This window comes from Erithacus rubecula, assembly GCF_903797595.1.
Source record: "Erithacus rubecula genome assembly, chromosome: 23".
Classification (NCBI taxonomy): domain Eukaryota; kingdom Metazoa; phylum Chordata; class Aves; order Passeriformes; family Muscicapidae; genus Erithacus; species Erithacus rubecula.
The window spans coordinates 3,428,357-3,448,638 of NC_136675.1; the positions used below are offsets into that span (position 1 = coordinate 3,428,357).

The window sequence follows — 20,282 nt, forward strand, 5'->3', positions numbered from 1 at the left end:
GGGGAGTGCCTGAATATTTTTGTATTGAATGCACAGCTCTAGCAAACTGCATTTGGGTACACACACAGGCTGGTTGCCTCCCTGTCCTTTCATTTCTGTCCAAGGCAGAAAATGGATGGACTGGGAGCTGCAGCAGTCCAGGAGAAGCAGGAACTATGGCAGCTCCTCAGGCTGTTCCTGTGGCAGCTGTGAGGGAGCTGAAAAACTTTCCTTTTATCATTTACAAACTTCATTGAATGAATTTCTCCAGGGAGAAAGTCACAAGAGTTGCCAGTTGTGCTACAGAGCTCATGAGCTTGTTTTTTTGGGAGGACCTTAGGGGAAATCCAAGTTTTCTGCAGGGTTTATAGGGACCTGCATGGAAACCTCTGAGTGGCTGAGCCAATCTTTTAGCCAGAAAAACACAGCAATCAAAGGAGTGTTCCTGCAGAGCTGACTCAGATGTCCTTCTACTCTGTTAGGAGAGTGGAATGTGCCCTGTATCAGACAGGATGCAGGGAAACACACAATACTCTGTAATTTTCATGCCAGCAGGGATATGTTTGTAGCCATGTGGCTCTTGGGTATAGTGTTGGGAAGAATGTGAAGGTTAGAGCTGCCTATGCCTAATGAGCAAAATGATTCAGAGAGGGTTGTGAGTACTTGAAGTTAATCTTATTAAGTGCATTGTACCAGGCAGGCCTTTCCCACCTCTGTAGATGCTGCTGGATAAAAAAATTGTGTGGGTTTATGCTTTTGGGTGTGTAACCAATTTGCAGTGTGGTACTTGTCAGTTGTGCAGTGTTAGTCCTGTTTCACTTGGACAAGTGTTTGTGACAGGACAATAAAGGAGCCCAGGAAGATAATGAGAGCTCTACTGGGTGACAGCAATGCCTGGAAATGGACACCTAGGAAGGAGGGAGTGCAGCCATGCAGATCAAAGGATTCTTCCTACCTGCAAGTTCTGGCTCAATTGGCATTGCTGAACTAGGAGTGGGTCCCAAGGAATGACCTTGAGGGATTTTTCTTCCATGAATGTATCTAATTGCTTCTTTATGAACCCATGAGGACTTCTAGCTTCCATAACATCGTGCAGCGAGAAGTTCCCTATGCACCACCACATACAAGCAGAAATAGGGCACTGAACAGAGACAGGAGGTAACAGGATGGGACCAGGAGGAGCTGGGATTGATGTTACTGACCCAGCCTTCAGCACAAGTGTGGCAGAAGAGTAGAGGGAAGGACATTGTGCTTGAAAGTGAAGATTTACAGTGGCCAGATGAAGAGGGTAGAAGAGCAAGTTCAGGAGTCAAGCTTATTGAAGTGACAGTGTGGAAGATAATCTGAGAAGAACTTTTACTATATGCTAAATATCTGGGAATAATGGAAGTTTGGGAAGCACAAAAGATGCAGTGGTGCAGGAGAGAAGGAAAGGAGCAGAGGAGAAGGCACTGAGGTGCCTGTCTCCTCAACATGCTGGCTATACTGGCAGCCCAAACCAGATGTGGGGAAACAGGGAAATAATGAATGTGTTTCCCTATTGTCTGCTTCTAGGGATGTCCTGAATCACAGAACTTTGAGTTCTTTACATTCCATAATCTTTGACATATTATTTCATTCATTTATCTAAAAAATTTCTGGATCTTGCTTGCCCTGAATCTTTTCAGTTAGTCTGGGGCTTTCAGCTTGCCCATAGGTGGCTCAGCTACCTTCATGCCAGCACTTATTTTGGGGCTGAAGTGATGGTGAGAGCTTTTCAAAGATGAGCTTGCTAGAGATTGGATGGAGGGTGAAGGAGGTGGGAGAGCTCTGTGTCCAGTAATTATTACAAAAGCACCACTGAGCTGGGGCTGCTTTTCCCATGCCATCTGCAGGATGCTGCCAAGTTTGTGACTCGCTGAAGAGATGCCTGCATAGTGTTTGTGAAATCAAATGTGACAGTAAAATCTGCTTCTGAGGACAAGACAAGTGGCAGCATGGGAAGAAATAAAACATGTTTCTCAGCTTTGATTGCAGTGCAGGATAGCACATAGGAGTAGCATGCTGAGGGGCTTTGGAAGTATCAATCCATTTCTGATCAAGAGCTCCAGAGTGTGGGTAACATCTTCTTTGCCATGGGGCTCCCAGGACAAGGATGGCCCCAGCAGCCCTCTCATTGGCACTTGTGCAAGTTAACACTGTTCTGTACTGCTGAAAGGAAGATGCTGCAGCTGGGCAGCAAATGCTCAGACCTTCTTTCAGTGGCCTTTGCAGTGTGAGTCAAACTGTGATTTCATGGGGGAGCCAGAGGAGCTTTGTAGAGGAAAGCAAAATCTCTGCTGTGATGTGCACAGTAAAGCACAACTGCTGAAACCCCAGTGCTGCTCAAAGCATCTGCTGTGAGCAGCCATGGGAGCCTTTATGCTCTGCTGCTTTTGCATTGGCCCTGCCAGCTCCATGTTGGGAGACTCAGTTTGAATTGCAAGGAGAAGAGCAGTGCTGAGGAGTTCACTGGGTGATTGGAGTGCTGACGTAGGGTCAGTGTGACTCAGTGATGTGCCAGATCCTCTCTGGCATCTGCAGAGCCTGCTGCAGTCTCTCACATTGCTGTGGATGCTATTGTGTCATAATTTGAGTTTCCTTGAAGGTTGTGGTTGCTGTGGTTATTTTTGACTGCTGTCTCATTATTTCACATCTCCAGTCTCATACTGTATTAGTCAATAGTCAATCCACTTCCAGATTGCTGAGCTTTTTTCTGACTTTTAGAGTTTTCTCTCCCACTAGATGCCATTTCTGAGACAATTCCTTCCTCAAAATATGTGCATCCCCAAAAGTCACTTGGCATTTTGCATTTGTGTTCAGTGGGGCCAGGGAGCCCCTGTCCCCTTCCCATGAAAGCAAGCAAATATGTTCCCTGCCTGCTGAGCTGTCCCAGGAGGTTCTTAGATGCAGGGTTGATGTCACATAGGGGACTTTGGCTCTTGTTCAGTCTGTCTTGTTTTATACCCTTTTTCTTTTCTTGAGTGTTTTTCTCCTGTTCTCATGACTGTGTGTCGTTGTGTCAAGTCAAGAACCAGGTGCTGGAAAGAATTTGCAAAAGGCAAAATCATATTAAGAAAACCTTTCCTTCTCTTTTTAACTGATGGAAGGCTCTGGCCACAGTATTGCCATTTGCTGCAATTTGTGACATCTATGTCCTTCTTCTATATAGATGGTAGAGAAATTTTACTTCACAAATAAAGAATGACGTGCTGGACTCCTCCCAGCCCATTTCACCCTGGGGCAGGGAAGAAAAGTCCCAGTGGTGCTCACAGCACACTGAGCTGTGATAGAAGCATGATTCATCAGCAGCATTACTGTCTGTGAGCATGACATGTTCACACTCCCTTGCCTACGTATGCAACACCAGAAACCTTCTAATTAAAACTGCAGGTGTGTGTGCATGTGGGCAGAATCCAACCAACACATCTAACCTATACTTCAGCTGGAAAAGTATCCATTAGAACAGGAGGATGGTTTCATCAGCTTCTCCCTGGCTGCTTGGCCATTGGGGGCTGCTCAGAAATTCCCTTTCTAGCCCAGGTGTTGCTGATGTACATCCACAGAGCTGTCCTCATGCCTGAAGTGACCAGTCAGTCAGCACTGAATGAAATCTGAACACACAGTCTGAGACCTGCTTTGCTAAGGCTCCCTTTCCCCACATGTGTCCAAACACTCCCAGCATTGTGCTCAATGCAAAAATACAGTTTCCCAGGGATATTCTGAGTTATAGTTTAGCAGAAAATAGAATGGGGGGGATTTAAGTTCACCCCAGCATTTGGGGAAGTGGAGGGAGTAGTAGCAGATATATGCTCCATCCATAAGAACATGGACAGTAGCCCTGCTCTGCTCCTCACCTGAAGCTGAGCCACCTGTCAGCTGAGGAAGGCAAACCTCAGCCTCTGTGGTTTCACAACACAGAGGATCCCAAGGACTCAAACTCCAGTGATGCAAATTGCTTTTCTATTCTCTGATTATAGCTGTGCATGAATCTGTTGATTTTCTATTGCCTTTGAGTGGTGCTCTCTAGACTCTGGGAAACCATGGCAACTTCAAGAACAAACAAATAAATTATTAAAAAGAGATTGCAGGCTAAGCCATTAACAATTATCATTCCTCTTTAGGATTTGGTAAAGCCAATTGTATCATACATGCTGTGATGATTGGTGCTGTGGCAGACCAGCATCACTGGGAGCTCAGGCTCTCCCAGCCACAGTGAGGGATGTTGCATTATCAGTAGAACAGTGCAAGCAAAAAGATTAAAAACCTCAAAGATTAAATGCAAAATGTACTTGTGAGAGATATCAGTGTCTCCCAGTACTCAACAAATGAGTGTGGCAGCTGGCTGCACTTTTATCTTGGCATTACAGAAAGAACAGTAGGAGTCAGTTCAACAGTTATGGTCCCACATCAGTGTTTTGGGGACATCCTGAAATCAAGAGCAGTGGGTGCTTGTGGGACTCATCCCAGGAACCAAATCAGAGCAGGGAAAAGGATGTGTAGGGTAAGAACCAAATCAGAGGAGGGAAAATGATGTGTAGGGTAAGAACCAAATCAGGGCAAGGAAAAGGATGTGTAGGGTAAGAACCAAATCAGAGGAGGGAAAATGATGTGTAGGGTAAGAACCAAATCAGAGGAGGGAAAAGGATGTGTAGGGTAAGAACCAAATCAGAGCAGGGAAAAGGATGTGTAGGGTAAGAACCAAATCAGGGCAAGGAAAAGGATGTGTAGGGTAAGAACCAAATCAGAGGAGGGAAAAGGATGTGTAGGGTAAGAACCAAATCAGAGCAGGGAAAAGGATGTGTAGGGTAAGAACCAAATCAGAGCAGGGAAAAGGATGTGTAGGGTAAGAACCAAATCAGGGCAAGGAAAAGGATGTGTAGGGTAAGAACCAAATCAGAGCAGGGAAAAGGATGTGTAGGGTAAGAACCAAATCAGGGCAAGGAAAATGATGTGTAGGGTAAGAACCAAATCAGAGGAGGGAAAATTATGTGTAGGGTAAGAACCAAATCAGAGCAGGGAAAAGGATGTGTAGGGTAAGATGCTTCTGTGCATCTGGAGAAGAACAGCACTGTGGGCCTAAGGAACTTTGGCAGAGATGATGTGAGTAGGTCTCAGGTAGTGGTAATTTAATTGCTGTTCCTGAAATAGATGATTCTTACCTCCCAATTCATAAAGTGTTTCTAGCAAATGTTTCTAGCTGGAGTTTTTTCCCTCGGTTCACTGCTCTGAACTGACTATGTGTTTTGTGCAGGCAAGATAAAGTAGTTCCAGGGGAAGTTAAATCTAATGATTCTGCTAAAGAAAAGTTTTCATAGAAATGTAGATAATGAGTGAAAGTGAGTGTGCAGAAAAAATTAAATTTAAGAACATGAAGGGTAATTGAGAGTTATGATTGTAGTAAATGTCTTGAACACTGAATTCTCACAGCTGTTTAACAGGAAGCTGTAGCCAGAACCATGCAGAGTCAGAAGCTGTCTGGCTTAAACAGTGGGAACAGGCAATTGATAATGCTAAATATAAATTAGTTAGGAGATATGCACACTTGCTGAAGAAGGTCAGAAAACCTGATGATAAATCCGTGGGGAAAAACAGAATCAGAATGAATCATTTAAATAGTGAATTCTGTTAAATTCCCTGCAGTGTTTGGTATTATGTTACCACTTTGGATTGGTTAAAATATGTGAAATTGGGGTTTGACTTCATGTGCTCTGATAAATACATTTGCCACTGCCACAGTTTATTTGCTGTTTATGAAAGTTATCATCTTTTCTTCCTGTGGTTTCTTTTGTTTCGGTTTGGGTTTTTGTTTTGTTTCTTTGTTTTTGAGTGGGGTTTTTGCTGTTGTTTGTGGCTTTTTGTGGGGGGGTTTTTTGTTTGTTTGTTTTTGGGGTTTCATTTTGGTTTTTTGTTGGTTTGGTTATTTGATTGGGGTTTTTTTTCCAAAAATTGTAAGATACAGGTAGGCTGAGAACTGCTCACTTTTTCAAAAGAGAGAGAAAGAGAGAAAAACATGAAGTCCATACATGTATATCAGATTGTTCAGTACATTTACAAGCTTTATGAGATTTAACAGCTCCTGTTTAAATATCCACCAACAATGTTAATTAGCATTAATAATAGTCCCAGTGTTTGAGTCCTGTACCATTCTTCCTGATACTCTGATATCATTGACAGACTGGAGAAGAACAGTCACAAATAGCCAGAGTAGTTTATGCAGGAAATCCCCTTGAGTTCTCTGGTCCAAGCCCTAACTCAAATCATGACTTCAAAGCAGTCACTACCTAAGATAATATTTTATATTGGCCTATTCAATCTTATTGTCCCCTCAGTCTTATAAATGTGCACTTTATTTGTAGTTCTGATTTGGTCTGGTTCTATCTCCAGGCACTGGCTATGCCAGGAATTTAAAGGGCCTTCAGCTGGGAGACTTGTAGATCCTTCTCTTACTGTGTTGCTTTACATCTCCTTCTCCTTATTAAACTAATCAGATTGAGCCTCTTTCCTCCCTAGCAGTAAATCATGTCAGCTGGGGAGGTGCTGGGAAGCTCCAGAACCATCTCTGGTACAGCCCTGAACCCCTCCATGGACAGAGGTCCCCCAGCCTGTCTGGACCCTGTGGCAGTGTTAGACCAGAGGCAGCAGCAGCCCTGCACAGCTCTGCCTCCATGCTGCTGGCTTAACCATTAACCATTCACTCCCAGCTCCATGGCAGGCACAGCCTTGTGTTTTCAGAGCACTGCGTCTGCTGGCTGTGGCCCTTCCTGTGCTGGCCCAGTGGCATTTTAATGGGGCTCTGCTGGGCTCTGACAGCCCTCCCTGCCTGCAGGCAGCTGCAGTGGCTCAGGGGTGTGTGGCAGCACGAGGAAGGTGGCCCAGGAGCAGGCCATGGCCATGGTGGTAAGGGAGGGGCAGGCACCTGGCCAAGGCTGGCTGCTCTGCTGCCAGGACACCAAGGTTCCTCTCCAGGTGCTGTTTGTGGTGCTCCTCTCAGGGGCTGGAAGGGCCTGAGCCCAGCAGGGAGGATGGTGATTCCCCCAGAGTGAGGAGGGCCCTTCAGGAGATGGGTCACAGGTGCCAGTGTGCACCAGGAGGGTCCCCAAGGTGTGTGGCCAGGTGTCCCCAGCCCAGGGCCCCTGCCTGCCTGGAAATGGATCATCTCCAGCCCAAGGCTGTGCCCAGGGTGCTGCTGCCTCCTTCACTGCCACTGTCTCCTCCCCACATCCTGCCATCACTTCTTGACACTCTGGAATAGGAAATTCCTGCGTGTTTCCTCTGTGGAGAGGTTCACAAAAATTCTGGAGGTCAAGTCCTGCTGCAAGACAGACTGCCTGAGCAGGGGTGCAGATCAGAGAGCTGCACTCACCCTCCCTCCACTGAGGTTTGCAGCAGCCCTCACCTGCTTTGGGCCATGTCTCAGGCCCAGGACAGGACAGAGCTAATGCTGAGTGCCAGAGAGGGACTTCAGATCCTCCCAGGGGCCCCTTCCTGCTCCTCCCTCAAAGCACAGAGGGGCTGCTTAGAAAACAACCCTGCCAGCTCTGAGTTGAGCTGGGAAGAGTTCACACTGAGTGTGTCAGAGTGCACTGATGTGTTTCCTGCTCATGCTCAGCAGCAAGGAGAGGAACAAGCAACTGCTCCTCTCCTGGGGGGATGAGTGGGTGGCAACAGCAGCTTTTGAAATGGGAGGGAGCAACTTGAAACTCCACTGGTAGAGTGTTCTTGGGATGTGACTATAGCTCAGGTGAAGATTTCTGCTGAGCAGCCTGAGATGCTGGAGAAATACTGGCAGTGTCAAATGGCAGCAGCTCCCAGTGCCCTGCATCTGCAGGCTGGTGTGGGGGGCTTGCCCCATCCTCAGAGGTTACCCTATGGCTGGGGTTTGCCTTTTTCTAACTCTGTTTATGGTTCCTGAATCTTCATCACTGGTGCAGTGCTGGAAAGAAAGAGAGGTATGTGCTGCATGTCTGGTCCTGCATGGGTGTGACCCTCTGCAGCCTGGGGTCTCACATGTGAGCAGCTGCACTGACTGTGGAGCACTGGCTGAGGATCCACTGGTGGGGCACAAACCATCTCTGCAGAAGAGGATGCTTTGTGCCCTTAAACAGACTGGTTTTGGAAATTTTGTATAACCAAAGTAAATGGACTGTGGCTCTTCTCTGCAATTTCATTTCACCTAATTTAGCACTCAGAAATATGTTTAATTAAAAAAGCTATTTATATAAACATCTATAGTCCAACTTAAACAGTGAATTTATTTATTTTCTGAGCTCTTATACTGATTTTGAGCATTTTTTTTCCTTTCAGGGTGAGATTGCCTCCACTCAAAGAAACAGCAACATATTGGAAATAAGCAAGGTGTTTACAATTCACCCGGACTAAGAAAAGCTTTATCCTTAAAGGAAACAAATAATCATGGCAGAATGTACAGGCTACAAGGAAACCTCAAATCGACACCTACGTTTCAAATTGCAGAGCCTCAGTCGCCGCCTTGATGAGCTGGAGGAAGCAACTAAAAATCTGCAGAAAGCAGAGGATGAGCTGCTTGACCTCCAGGACAAAGTTATCCAGGCAGAAGGCAGCAACTCCAGCATGCTGGCTGACATTGAAGCCCTGAGGAAGAGAGTGCTGAAGATTGAAGGCAAGGATGAAGAAATTAGGAAAGCTGAAGAGCTCTGCAGATTAATGAAAGAGAAACTTGAAGAGGAGGAGAGCCTCACTCGAGATCTGAAGTCAGAAATTGAGCTGCTTCAGAAGAGAATGGCAGAGCTGGAGAAGCTGGAGGAGGCCTTCAGCAGGAGCAAGAATGACTGTACACAGCTGTGTCTTAGCCTCAATGAAGAAAAGAACTTGACCAAAAAGATATCTACAGAATTAGAAATACTTAGAGTTAAAGTGAAAGAACTGGAATCATCTGAGGACAGGCTGGATAAAACTGAGCAGACCTTAACAGCTGAGTTAGAAAAGCTGAAATCCTTAGCCCTGAGCTTTATCACAGAAAGAAAACATTTTAATGAAAGAGAAAAGCAAAATGAAAAAATAATCCAGGAGCTAACACAGAAACTAGAACAAAACAATAAACTAAATAGAGCAGATCAAACTAGAAATGCATCCAACTTGCTGGAAAGGTCATCCAACAACCTCCTGGACAGAAATGATATGAGAATTGAAGATGACTTGACTTCTGCACTGCCTTCTAAGGAGACCAGGAGGAAGGGAAGTGTGGATTACCTGAAACATGTAGAAAATGAAACCAGGAATAAATCAGAAAACCAAAAGAATAAAAACCAGGAAGACAACAAAGTGAAAGATCTCACCCAAGAAATTGAGAAACTTAAAACTCAGATCAAACATTTTGAATCTTTAGAAGAAGAACTTAAAAAAGTGAGAGCCAAAAATAATGATCTGCAAGACAGTTACTTAAGCGAACAGAATAAAAACAAACTCTTAACCGGTCAGTTAGAAGAAATAAAAATGCAAATAAAGAAACAGAAAGATCTAGAGAATGGAGAAGTTGAAAATGAAGATACAAGTTTTTCTAGCAGGGGCAAACATGATCGACCTAAATACAGAGGTGTGCTGGGTGATTTGCCAGCTGCTAAGCACAAGGCAAGGGAGCTGTCACCACAGCAGCGCCGCGACAGGGCACGGAACAGAGACTCCTCCAGCACCAGTGACAGCTACAGCCACACTGGGAAACAGCTGCCCAGTCCAAGCTTGGTGAACAGAAGAGCAGGGAAAGCTTCTGGTGCATCTGTCCTTTCTGACACTGTTGGCACAGATACAAGAAAACTGGAAGAGAAATCTTCAGTTTCCACCCTTTCTTCTGGTCAGAAGGATGGCTGCATCATGCAGAATGAGGGGAAGAGATCCAAAGAGCAGCCATCTGTCCTCAGCAGATATCCTCCTGCTGCACAAGAGCAGAAGTCATGGAAAGCACTTTCCAAACCTGTTGGTGATACAGGCCTGAGGTCCAAGGCTGAAAAGCCATCTCAGGTGCTCCGTGGCAGCTGCCAAAATGGTGCTGACACACGGGATGAAAAGTCAAGCAAAGGAGAATCAGTGGCTTCTTTGGCTGAGAAGCTGAAAACGAGTCAGGATGAAGTCAGTGAGTGCTTGAGGGACATGCAGCTCTCAAGGGGTAACCACACCTCTTCCAATGGCACAGTCTCAGCATACAGGTACCACGTGTCCTCCAGTGTGTCAGACTCTGTTGGCTCTAAAGTGGAAGCAGTGAGCACTTTTGCTGCATCACACAGACAGCCCTCAGAGGGGAGGGCTAAAAGGGCAGTAATCTCCCAGGAAAAAGAAGCTGCAGATGCATCACTTGACAGTGTGAAGCTTTCAACACTAACGAAGCGTTCCCATCGCTCCAGGAGCCAGGAGGACATTCTGCAGATTCTCACAGGTCTGGATAAAGAAGGCACCGAGCAGTCTTCAAGTTCAGCAACAGATCATGTAAATGTGGGTTTAAAAACTGACTCCAAAACCATCCAAAGTAACCAGGAAAAACTTAATTCAGATGAAGAATCAGGGAGAGGCAAAAATCCAACCACTCAGTCAGATTTTGAGACAAGAAAGAAAATCGGTTCCAAGCAGTTCTCCAATTCTAGGGGAGTTTTTAGAGCATCACTTTTTGAAGATGACAAAAGAACTGTGAATGATGAAGACTCTACTAAGTGCATAAAACCATCAGATGCCAGCCCTGGAGGACTGAAATCCAGAAGAACCTTCAGCCCTAGAGAAGCTCTGAGATCAAAAGCCATCATTAAGCCTGCAATTGTTGAGAAGGATATGAAGGCAATCATGGGAGGGACTGTTTCAGAGGCCGAGTCAGAAAAACAGAAGTCTACTTTTAAAACAGTAACAAATAAAATGTCAAGCAGCATCACAATCTTCCCTTCTGAGCCAACAGCTCCAAGGACCACTTCAGACACAGCAGCAAAGGAAAGGCATGTTGCCACCAGCAACATCAGAGTTGCTTCAAATGAGCCTTCACCATTAATAACAAACAATGCCCCTTCACCCTTTGAGATTTCCATTAATAGAAGTGCTCTGAAGTCATCTGAGACAGACAGAAGTGGAGAGGCAGCAAGAAGTAAAGCTGAAACAGTGGTCTCAAGGAGCAGCATTATGCTAAAGACTTCTGAGCTCATGGAGAGGAGCAGTGAGACACCTCTGGAGACAATCAGCTGGAAGAGCCATGGCTCATCAGAGGCTTCATCTGAAACAAAGCATGTCACTGTGAGAAGTTCCTGGAGAACAAGACAAGGCCTGCATTCCCTGGAGGACTCTCAAACCAAAGTGGAGAAAAGTGCAACTTTCAGTGTCACAAACTTGCGTAGGTCCTCAGTGGACCTTTCAGAAGGGGAAGGGAATAGTTCAAAAACAGACTTCCTGGAGCAGGCTTCATCAAGGACGAGTGCCACTGCTAATTCTTGGAGTGCCCCTGACCCTGTACTTGGCTCCCAAAGGACCAAAAGTAACTTAAGTGCATCTGAGCTGCTGACATGCAGGAGCTATGGCAGTGATCCTACAGCAGCTGCTGCTCGGCAGAGGAGCACACTGCCTGTGAGTATCACCTGCACTCAACACTCTTTCAGCTGATGAGGTTTTCCAAGCTGCCTGTTGTAGGATGCATGATTTGAAATCCTTACAGCTCATTTCCCAAGTGCTGCCTCTCCCAGCTCCCTCTGTCTTCCTGCAGTGAATTCACAATTCACAGCACCCACAGCTTTCTCATGTGTGAATTACCAGATTTAGCCTTATTGAAATGAGATCCATCTGCTTGGGTCTTGTAATGCCATTTGAATAACTGCATAGTAGCATCAGAGAAGACATAGTCACAGCTTAAATAGGATGTGGTGTGCTTTTCAGAGTGACTTTGTGTGGCGTTTTGAATTTGGAGTAGCAATGAGAAAATGATGGAAAGGAGCAGATTTGAGTGGGTTTGTGCATGAGGAAGGGTTGTAGCTCTAATTGCAGCTGTAGAGATAGATGGAGCTCTTTTTGGTAAGAGCTTCACTGTGTCCTCATATGAAACCAGACTCTGGTCTGGAAATGTTTCCTGGGCATTCCCTAAACAGATGGATGGTGGCTGCTAACACCCTCCTTGCTCTGTGTCCATCTTCCACCTGAAAAGGAGCAAGAGCCACAAGGAGTGCAGTGCTCTTTGCCTGGTACCAGGGGGGGAGTCCCTTGAGTCCCTTGTGACACCTGCAGGCAGCTGCTCTGCTGAGATGTGCTTGCCAGTGGAGCTGCAGGCTTGGGCAGATTTCAAGTGAACTCACTGGCAGCAATGACCCTTCTGGCCATTACACCCCACACTGGTTTGTGCTGCAGCTCCTGCCTCTGCTGTTCATTTAGCAGGAGGAACCAAGCTGGATAATCTGACAGAGGGGATAGGTTCATGACTGAATGACTTTGGCATTGACAAAGATGAACTGGAGATGGGCAAGGAGTTTTACATTTTCAAATCTTCCACTTCTCTGGCTAGGAGAAACACAGAAGAATTTGCACTTAGCTTTGCAGAGTGTGTTGCCTGGTTTTAGAAAGTACAGTGTGGCCTTCCAGCTACATTTGGAAACTGAGAATACATTGTCTCCCTGGCCAGACAATCTCTACTGCTCATTCAAGAATCCAAGCAGAGCTGATATGATTGAAGTTGTCCTTCTGCATAACAGCAGTTTGTGTGCTTGGGAAATGAGAGATCCATTCCTAGGGTGTCCTTTATCCCGGGAGTTTCAATTCCCTGCACCCACAACCTTGACTCTCAGAGCTGAAGCAGTCTCTACTCACAACTGAGTTCATGTGTGGTTGTTTGCAGAGCCCTGAACAGCAGGCACTCAGGGATTTCTTTTCAGTTTTCCTCCTGGCAGCCCCCAGTGCATTGTGCAGGTGCTCTCCAGATCAGATTTGCCAGCTGTGCATGGCACCTTCACAGCAGCTGAGGTGTCCCTGACAGAGCAACCTGGTCTCTGCCTGGTCACTCCAAATCCAAATCAATGATGAGCTGGCTTCAGCCTTGCCTGTGAAAGCAACTTTAGTTCACAAAGAACTGAGCTCAGGATCTGTCTCTGTGCCATTCTTTGCAATAAAATCACCCTTGGCACCATACAGTCACAAACATGAGTTTGTGATCATAGATTGTGTACTTTCAGTTTGTAAATGAGGAGTATGAAGTTAATCTGAAAGACTGCAGATACTTAATTGTACTACATATAGACAAATGTATGCAACTTAAATTGTTGCACGTGCCCTTGGGGAAAAAAACCCTTTGAGGCTTACAAAATGCCTGATATCACAGCAGCTTGTTTCTGCTGGGATTTGTGTTTCACTGAAAGATGCAGCTGTTTGCTCTGGCAGAAGGCTGGGCACTGATCTGTCCTATGAAGGTGTCACTGTCACCTCTTTCCAGCTCCACTATCCACAGTCTGACATTGCCTTGAGAATCTTACATGGGAAATGTGGGGTCTGTGCTGTTTCTGCCAAAATCTCTCTTCCTCAGTTGCATTACAGCCTTCCCTTTGTGTATTGCTGATGCAGGCAGATACCTCTAAAGAAGCTGCAGCAGGTATTGGCTCTGTAGTGCAGCTCTGTGCTGCAGCAGCAGCAGCTGGATGGAATTCTGCTGTGGGAGCCCCAGGGAGCAGAGCTCTGCCTGGGGACCAGCTCCCTCTGCTGCTGGCAGCCACCTTCTCCAGCTCCTAAAGACCTGAGGCAGTGCAGGACCTCCAGCAGTCATTCTGTTAGAGCTGCTGTTTCACAAAGTCTGTATTCCTCTGGTGTGGTGTTTGCTGGAAATTAGTGCAAATGGCAGGCAGGGGCAGATGAGCAGCAGCAATGTCAGATGGATACATGGTTCTCTTGTGCCTCTGACAGTAATACTGGAGCAGGGCTATCTGCTGCATGAATTTGGCAAAATTCTAAAGATAGGCTGGTCTGCAAGGGAAGCCATCATCACTTCTGATGGCAGAAGTGCATCTGCTGGAAGAGTTCCCCAGGCAGTGTCCAGGGATGTGCTGCCTCTGCCTCTCCCCTGCTTTGGGGCTAATGTACAGGACATCTGTGGTGGCACCTGGCCAGCTGCCAGCATCTCACCAAAGCCCCTCTGCCACTCCAGAACTGGACAGGAGAGAAAATAGAATGAAAGGTTTGTGAGAGGAGATAAAGGCAGGGAGAGATCACTCACAGATTACTGTCACCAGCCAGACAGACTTGACCTGTGAAATTAATTTAATTTATTACCAGTCAAAATCAGAGCAGGATAACAAGAAATAAATCTCAAAACCACCTTCCCCCTACCCCTCCCTCCTTCCCAGTCTCTAACCCTTCACCCCCAGCAGTGCAGGGAGAGGGGAATGGGGTTTGTGTTCTGTTCATGACATGTTATTTCTGCTGCTGCCTGGGGAGAGGAGTCCTTCCCTTGCCAAAGCAGGGGATCCCTCCCTGTGAGTCCTGTGATTCTTCATGAACTGCTTCAACATGGGTCACTTTTCCATGGGCTGCAGTTCCTCAGGAACAGGCTGCTCCAGTGTGGGTCCCCCAAGGGGTCACAAATCCTTCCAGTAAACCTGTTCCAGTATGGGCTCTCTCTTTCCATGGTCTGGGGCTCCTCCACAGGCTGCAGGTGGGTGGGTTTCAGCCCTCCTGTGCATCTCCACAGGCTGCAGGTGGGTTTCAGCCCTCCTGTGCATCTCCACAGGCTGCAGGGTACAGCTGCTTCACCAGGTCTACCACAGGCTGCAGGGGAATCTCAGCTCTGGCTCCTGGAGCTCTTCTCTCACCTTGGCATCTGCAGATCTGTTCCTTTCACATTTTCTCACTTCTCTCTTGTCCTTGACCACAATTACTTCTGTGCAATAACTGTTTTTCCTTCTTAGCATGTTATCACAGAGATGCTGTTGCCTTCTCTGATGGTCTCAGTCCTGGCCAGTGGCAGGTCCATCTCAGAGCCAGCTGGCATTGCCTCTGAGTGACATGGAGGAAGTTTCTAGCAGCTCCTCCCATCCCCTACCAAAGCCTTGCCATGCAAACCCAATTACAGTATTTATTACACTCCCACTGACTCCACAAAAGCTTTTACTTAAGCAGCCATCCACACCATATCAGTGGTTTCATCTTTCCTTGGACCTCAGTAATTTTGTTCTGTTTTGTGACAGTGCACCCATAACTTGGGTTAAAATTACTGGGTAGTTCTTGAGACAAAATCCTTATGAAATGAGGCTATGCCAGAGCTGGCCTGGTGGTTTAAATCCCTCCTGGCTAAAGGGATTCAAGCCCACACCTTACACTGCAAACCTGGACTAGGACTCCAGTGCTGTTCCAGACCTTTCACAGACCCTGGGTCCCAACCCTTTTTATTTTCCTTCACACAGGATGAAAGCAAGGATTTTGTGTCCAGTTCCAGAAGGAAGCATTATGGCTCTTCTGAGTATCTGCTCCAGGCTGACAGTGTGGGGAAAAGGACAGTCACCAAGGACCCTGAATCCAACTCCCCTGCAGCAGCAGGGCTGCAAGGAGAGGAGCAGGTATGTAAGGGAGGGAGGTACAAGGCAAGAAGGCAAAATCTGAACTGACCTCTCAGGAGCCAAACTTACAGGAGTTGTCCAAAAAGTCTCCACTCTTGGAGGAGAAATCAAGTCTGGAGTTAGCACTTCCCAGAGATGGAGTGGCTGCTGTATTTTTTGTTCTAAACTTGTTTCAGCAGGCTTTATGGCTAAGAATATTATCTGAGAACTAAGTTGGAACTGCATCTCTGTCATCCTCTGGTACATGAATCAATCAGGGATGGGAAAAAACATTTGGAGAGACAAAAGCAGAGTCCCTGCTCAGCTGGCAGCTGTACTACCAGAGTGTTTCTCTGCTGCTACACCCTGCTGCTCTGCCACCTAAAACACATCTTTGTGGACACACAGACTGGAAAATGGCCTACATTATAGTCATTATGATTTACTGAAAAAAAAAAATTAAAAGAATGTGTATTTCAGCCTCTTCACTGGGGGCTTCCTTCTGCCAATATAGGGGTCCAGGCAGATTTCTCAGGTGGACAGATCTGTGTGATCTGTGAGCAGGGTGTGATCTGTGAGCAGGATGTGTGTGATCTGTGAGCAGTGTGTGATCTCTGGCAGGGTGTTATCTGTGCTCTCTCTCCTGTAGGATGTGATCTCTGTGTGATCTGTGTGATCTCTGTGTGATCTCTCTGTGATCTGTGCTCTCTCCTGCAGGGTGTGATCTCTGTGTGATCTCTGTGATCTCTCTGTGATCTCTCTGTGATCTGTGTGATCTCTCTGTGATCTCTGTGTGATCTGTGTGATCTCTGCTCTCTCCTGCAGGGTGTGATCTCTGCTCTCTCCTGCAGGGTGTGATCTGTGTGATCTCTGTGTGATCTGTGTGAACTCTCTGTGATCTCTCTGTGATCTGTGTGATCTCTGCTCTCTCCTGCAGGGTGTGATCTCTGTGTGATCTCTGTGTGATCTCTGTGTGATCTGTGTGATCTCTCTGTGATCTCTCTGTGATCTGTGTGATCTCTGTGTGATCTCTGTGTGATCTCTCTGTGATCTCTCTGTGATCTCTCTGTGATCTGCATGATCTCTCTGTGATCTCTCTGTGATCTCTCTGTGATCTCTCTGTGATCTCTCTGTGATCTCTGTGTGATCTCTCTGTGATCTCTGTGTGATCTCTGCTCTCTCCTGCAGGGTGTGATCTGTGTGATCTCTCTGTGATCTCTCTGTGATCTGTGTGATCTCTGCTCTCTCCTGCAGGGTGTGATCTGTGTGTGATCTGTGTGTGATCTGTGTGTGATCTGTGTGTGATCTCTGTGTGATCTCTGTGTGATCTCTCTGTGATCTCTCTGTGATCTCTCTGTGATCTGTGTGATCTCTCTGTGATCTCTCTGTGATCTCTCTGATCTGTGTGATCTCTCTGTGATCTCTCTGTGATCTGCGTGATCTCTGCGTGATCTCTGCGTGATCTCTCTGTGATCTCTCTGTGATCTCTCTGTGATCTGTGTGATCTCTCTGTGATCTCTGTGATCTCTGTGATCTCTCTGTGATCTCTCTGTGATCTCTCTGTGATCTCTGTGTGATCTCTGTGTGATATCTGTGTGATCTCTCTGTGATCTCTCTGTGATCTCTCTGTGATCTCTCTGTGATCTCTACTCTCTCCTGCAGGGTGTGATCCGTGTGATCTCTGTGTGATCTGTGTGATCTCTGTGTGATCTCTGTGTGATCTCTGTGTGATCTGTGTGATCTGTGTGATCTCTGTGTGATCTCTGTGTGATCTCTGTGTGATCTCTCTGTGATCTCTCTGTGATCTCTGTGTGATCTCTGCGTGATCTCTCTGTGATCTCTCTGTGATCTCTCTGTGATCTGTGTGATCTCTCTGTGATCTCTCTGTGATCTCTCTGTGATCTGTGTGATCTCTCTGTGATCTCTGTGTGATCTCTCTGTGATCTCTCTGTGATCTCTCTGTGATCTCTCTGTGATCTCTGTGATCTCTCTGTGATCTCTCTGTGATCTCTCTGTGATCTCTCTGTGATCTGTGTGATCTCTCTGTGATCTCTGTGTGATCTCTCTGTGATCTCTGTGTGATCTCTGTGTGATCTGTGTGATCTCTGTGTGATCTGTGATCTCTCTGTGATCTCTCTGTGATCTCTCTGTGATCTCTCTGTGATCTGTGTGATCTCTCTGTGATCTCTCTGTGATCTCTCTGTGATCTCTCTGATCTGTGTGATCTCTCTGTGATCTCTCTGTGATCTGCGTGATCTCTGCGTGATCTCTGCGTGATCTCTGCGTGATCTCTCTGTGATCTCTCTGTGATCTCTCTGTGATCTCTCTGTGATCTGTGTGATCTCTCTGTGATCTCTGTGATCTCTGTGATCTCTCTGTGATCTCTCTGTGATCTCTCTGTGATCTCTGTGTGATCTCTGTGTGATATCTGTGTGATCTCTCTGTGATCTCTCTGTGATCTCTCTGTGATCTCTCTGTGATCTCTACTCTCTCCTGCAGGGTGTGATCCGTGTGATCTCTGTGTGATCTGTGTGATCTCTGTGTGATCTCTGTGTGATCTCTGTGTGATCTGTGTGATCTGTGTGATCTGTGTGATCTCTGTGTGATCTCTGTGTGATCTCTGTGTGATCTCTCTGTGATCTCTCTGTGATCTCTGTGTGATCTCTGCGTGATCTCTCTGTGATCTCTCTGTGATCTCTCTGTGATCTGTGTGATCTCTCTGTGATCTCTCTGTGATCTCTCTGTGATCTGTGTGATCTCTCTGTGATCTCTGTGTGATCTCTCTGTGATCTCTCTGTGATCTCTCTGTGATCTCTCTGTGATCTCTCTGTGATCTCTCTGTGATCTCTGTGATCTCTCTGTGATCTCTCTGTGATCTCTCTGTGATCTCTCTGTGATCTGTGTGATCTCTCTGTGATCTCTGTGTGATCTCTCTGTGATCTCTGTGTGATCTCTGTGTGATCTGTGTGATCTCTGTGTGATCTGTGATCTCTCTGTGATCTCTCTGTGATCTCTCTGTGATCTCTCTGTGTGATCTCTCTGTGATCTCTCTGTGATCTCTGTGTGATCTCTCTGTGATCTGTGTGATCTCTGTGATCTCTGTGTGATCTCTGCTCTCTCCTGCAGGGCTCTGCCCGGGCCGGCCGCACATCCCGGAGATGAGCTGTTCCCCTCAGTGACCATGGTGGAGCAAGAGGCAGGGCACTACCAAACTCACAGGCATCACACCTGTTTGTAACCTCTCCAGAGGCTTCAACGAGCCTGAAACCAGTTTTGTAATGGGATTTGAAAGGTACAGGAGCTTTACCAGTGAATTATTTTTCTTCGTTGCTGAAGAAGCAGCTGCAGAGACTTTGCTCAGGGCACTCCCACTTCTCATCTCTGTACCTGCAATCTTAATCTTCCCTGTAGGATGATAGGTCTGTCTCCATATGGAAACTCTGACTACCTAGCCTCTCTGAACAATGGTACTCCTTGCACAAGAGAGAACTTCTTTTTATTCACTTGTGTTCACACAGGATCCCAGCAGTGTCCCTGTGGTTACATCCACCAGCCCATGACAGCTGTCCACCACAAGTGAAAGCTTTCAGTTGACATGGAGAGTTTGCATTCTGCTCATACACCCTTGCCTGGGGTAGTGGTCACCTCAGGACCTGTGTTTCCAGCACCCTTTGCCTCCAGGCAAGAGGAGACTGTTCCCCACTGGTTACTTTACAAATTGAGAGAGGAGAGCAGAAAATGTTGTTTAGAAAGGAGTTGGTTCCCTATCACAGTCAGTCTCTGCAATAAGCTTTGCATAATCTACTCATCACCAGTTGAGATCCTGCACCAAGAAGTCATCCACTGAGCCAAACCAACACAGCAGCAACACCTCCTGCCTGGGACCAGGCTGCCATTAACTGAAGCTTTATGTGTTACACTCTGCAGGCAACAACTCTGTGGCTTGTGCAAGGCAGCTGAGCCCTGAGAGAAAAAGAAACAAGTGCTTTTCCTTGTAGACAAGCAGGATGCCCTTGTTCCTTCCCAAACCAGGGTGGAGACAGCTGGATTGGCCCCTCAGCTGATCTGCAGCAGCTTCAGTCTGTGCCTCACACCTCAATTCTGAGAGGAAAATGAATCAAAAACAAAAAATAGAGCTGGTTGCAAAATATCTATGAAAATATCTGTATAAAAGGGATGTGTTTTATTGACATGATTATTTTTTTTTAGAAAGATTGTTTGGAGGAAGGGAAAAATTATTTTTGAAAAAAAAAAAAGTTTCTTTTTGGAATTTCAAAGATGTTTTCCCAAGTGCATATTTTTAACCCTTCATTTTATTCTTTTACATGTCATGACATATGTGTCAACTTGCATAACAAGACAAAAAGATAATGCTTTTAAATTAGTACTGAGTGGCAGCTCTAATAATCTTTAAATTATATTAAATTTTATCAACTGTTTTCTCTTACCATTGACATGGTAGCCAATGCTAGTAGAATGAGATAATGGGAAAAAATTTTAAACTCCAAACTAAAAATGAAAGAAAGTGAAATTCTGAAGCTAAATTCAGATTTCTGAACTGCCTCCCCCTGCCCCATGTTTATCAGGAAGGATTGGAAATCCTTATGGATTGTGCAGGCTGAAACCACAGGGGATGTCACAGTCCTGAGCAGTGGCTGTGTCATTCCTGAGCACCCAGCTCTGCTCAGCACTCCCTGTGTCACCTTCAGCACCCAGACCCAGCTGGATTTCCTGAGCAGCAGCAGCTCCCTCACCCCCTGTGCCAGCAGTGCCCAG

At 46.3% G+C, this 20,282-nt stretch overlaps 1 protein-coding gene across 1 annotated transcript in view; it reads left to right on the forward strand.

Moving 5' to 3' along the window:
- Positions 1-19,711, forward strand: part of LUZP1 (leucine zipper protein 1) — a 30,719-nt gene extending 11,008 nt beyond the window's left edge. Inside the window, exons 2-4 of the mRNA XM_079325543.1 lie at positions 8,305-11,568; positions 15,375-15,527; positions 18,633-19,711. Of these exons, the coding sequence (XP_079181669.1) occupies positions 8,413-11,568; positions 15,375-15,527; positions 18,633-18,668 (3,345 nt within the window). The 5' untranslated portion in view covers positions 8,305-8,412 and the 3' untranslated portion in view covers positions 18,669-19,711. The remainder of the gene's footprint in view (positions 1-8,304; positions 11,569-15,374; positions 15,528-18,632) is intronic.
- Positions 19,712-20,282: the final 571 nt, after the last annotated feature.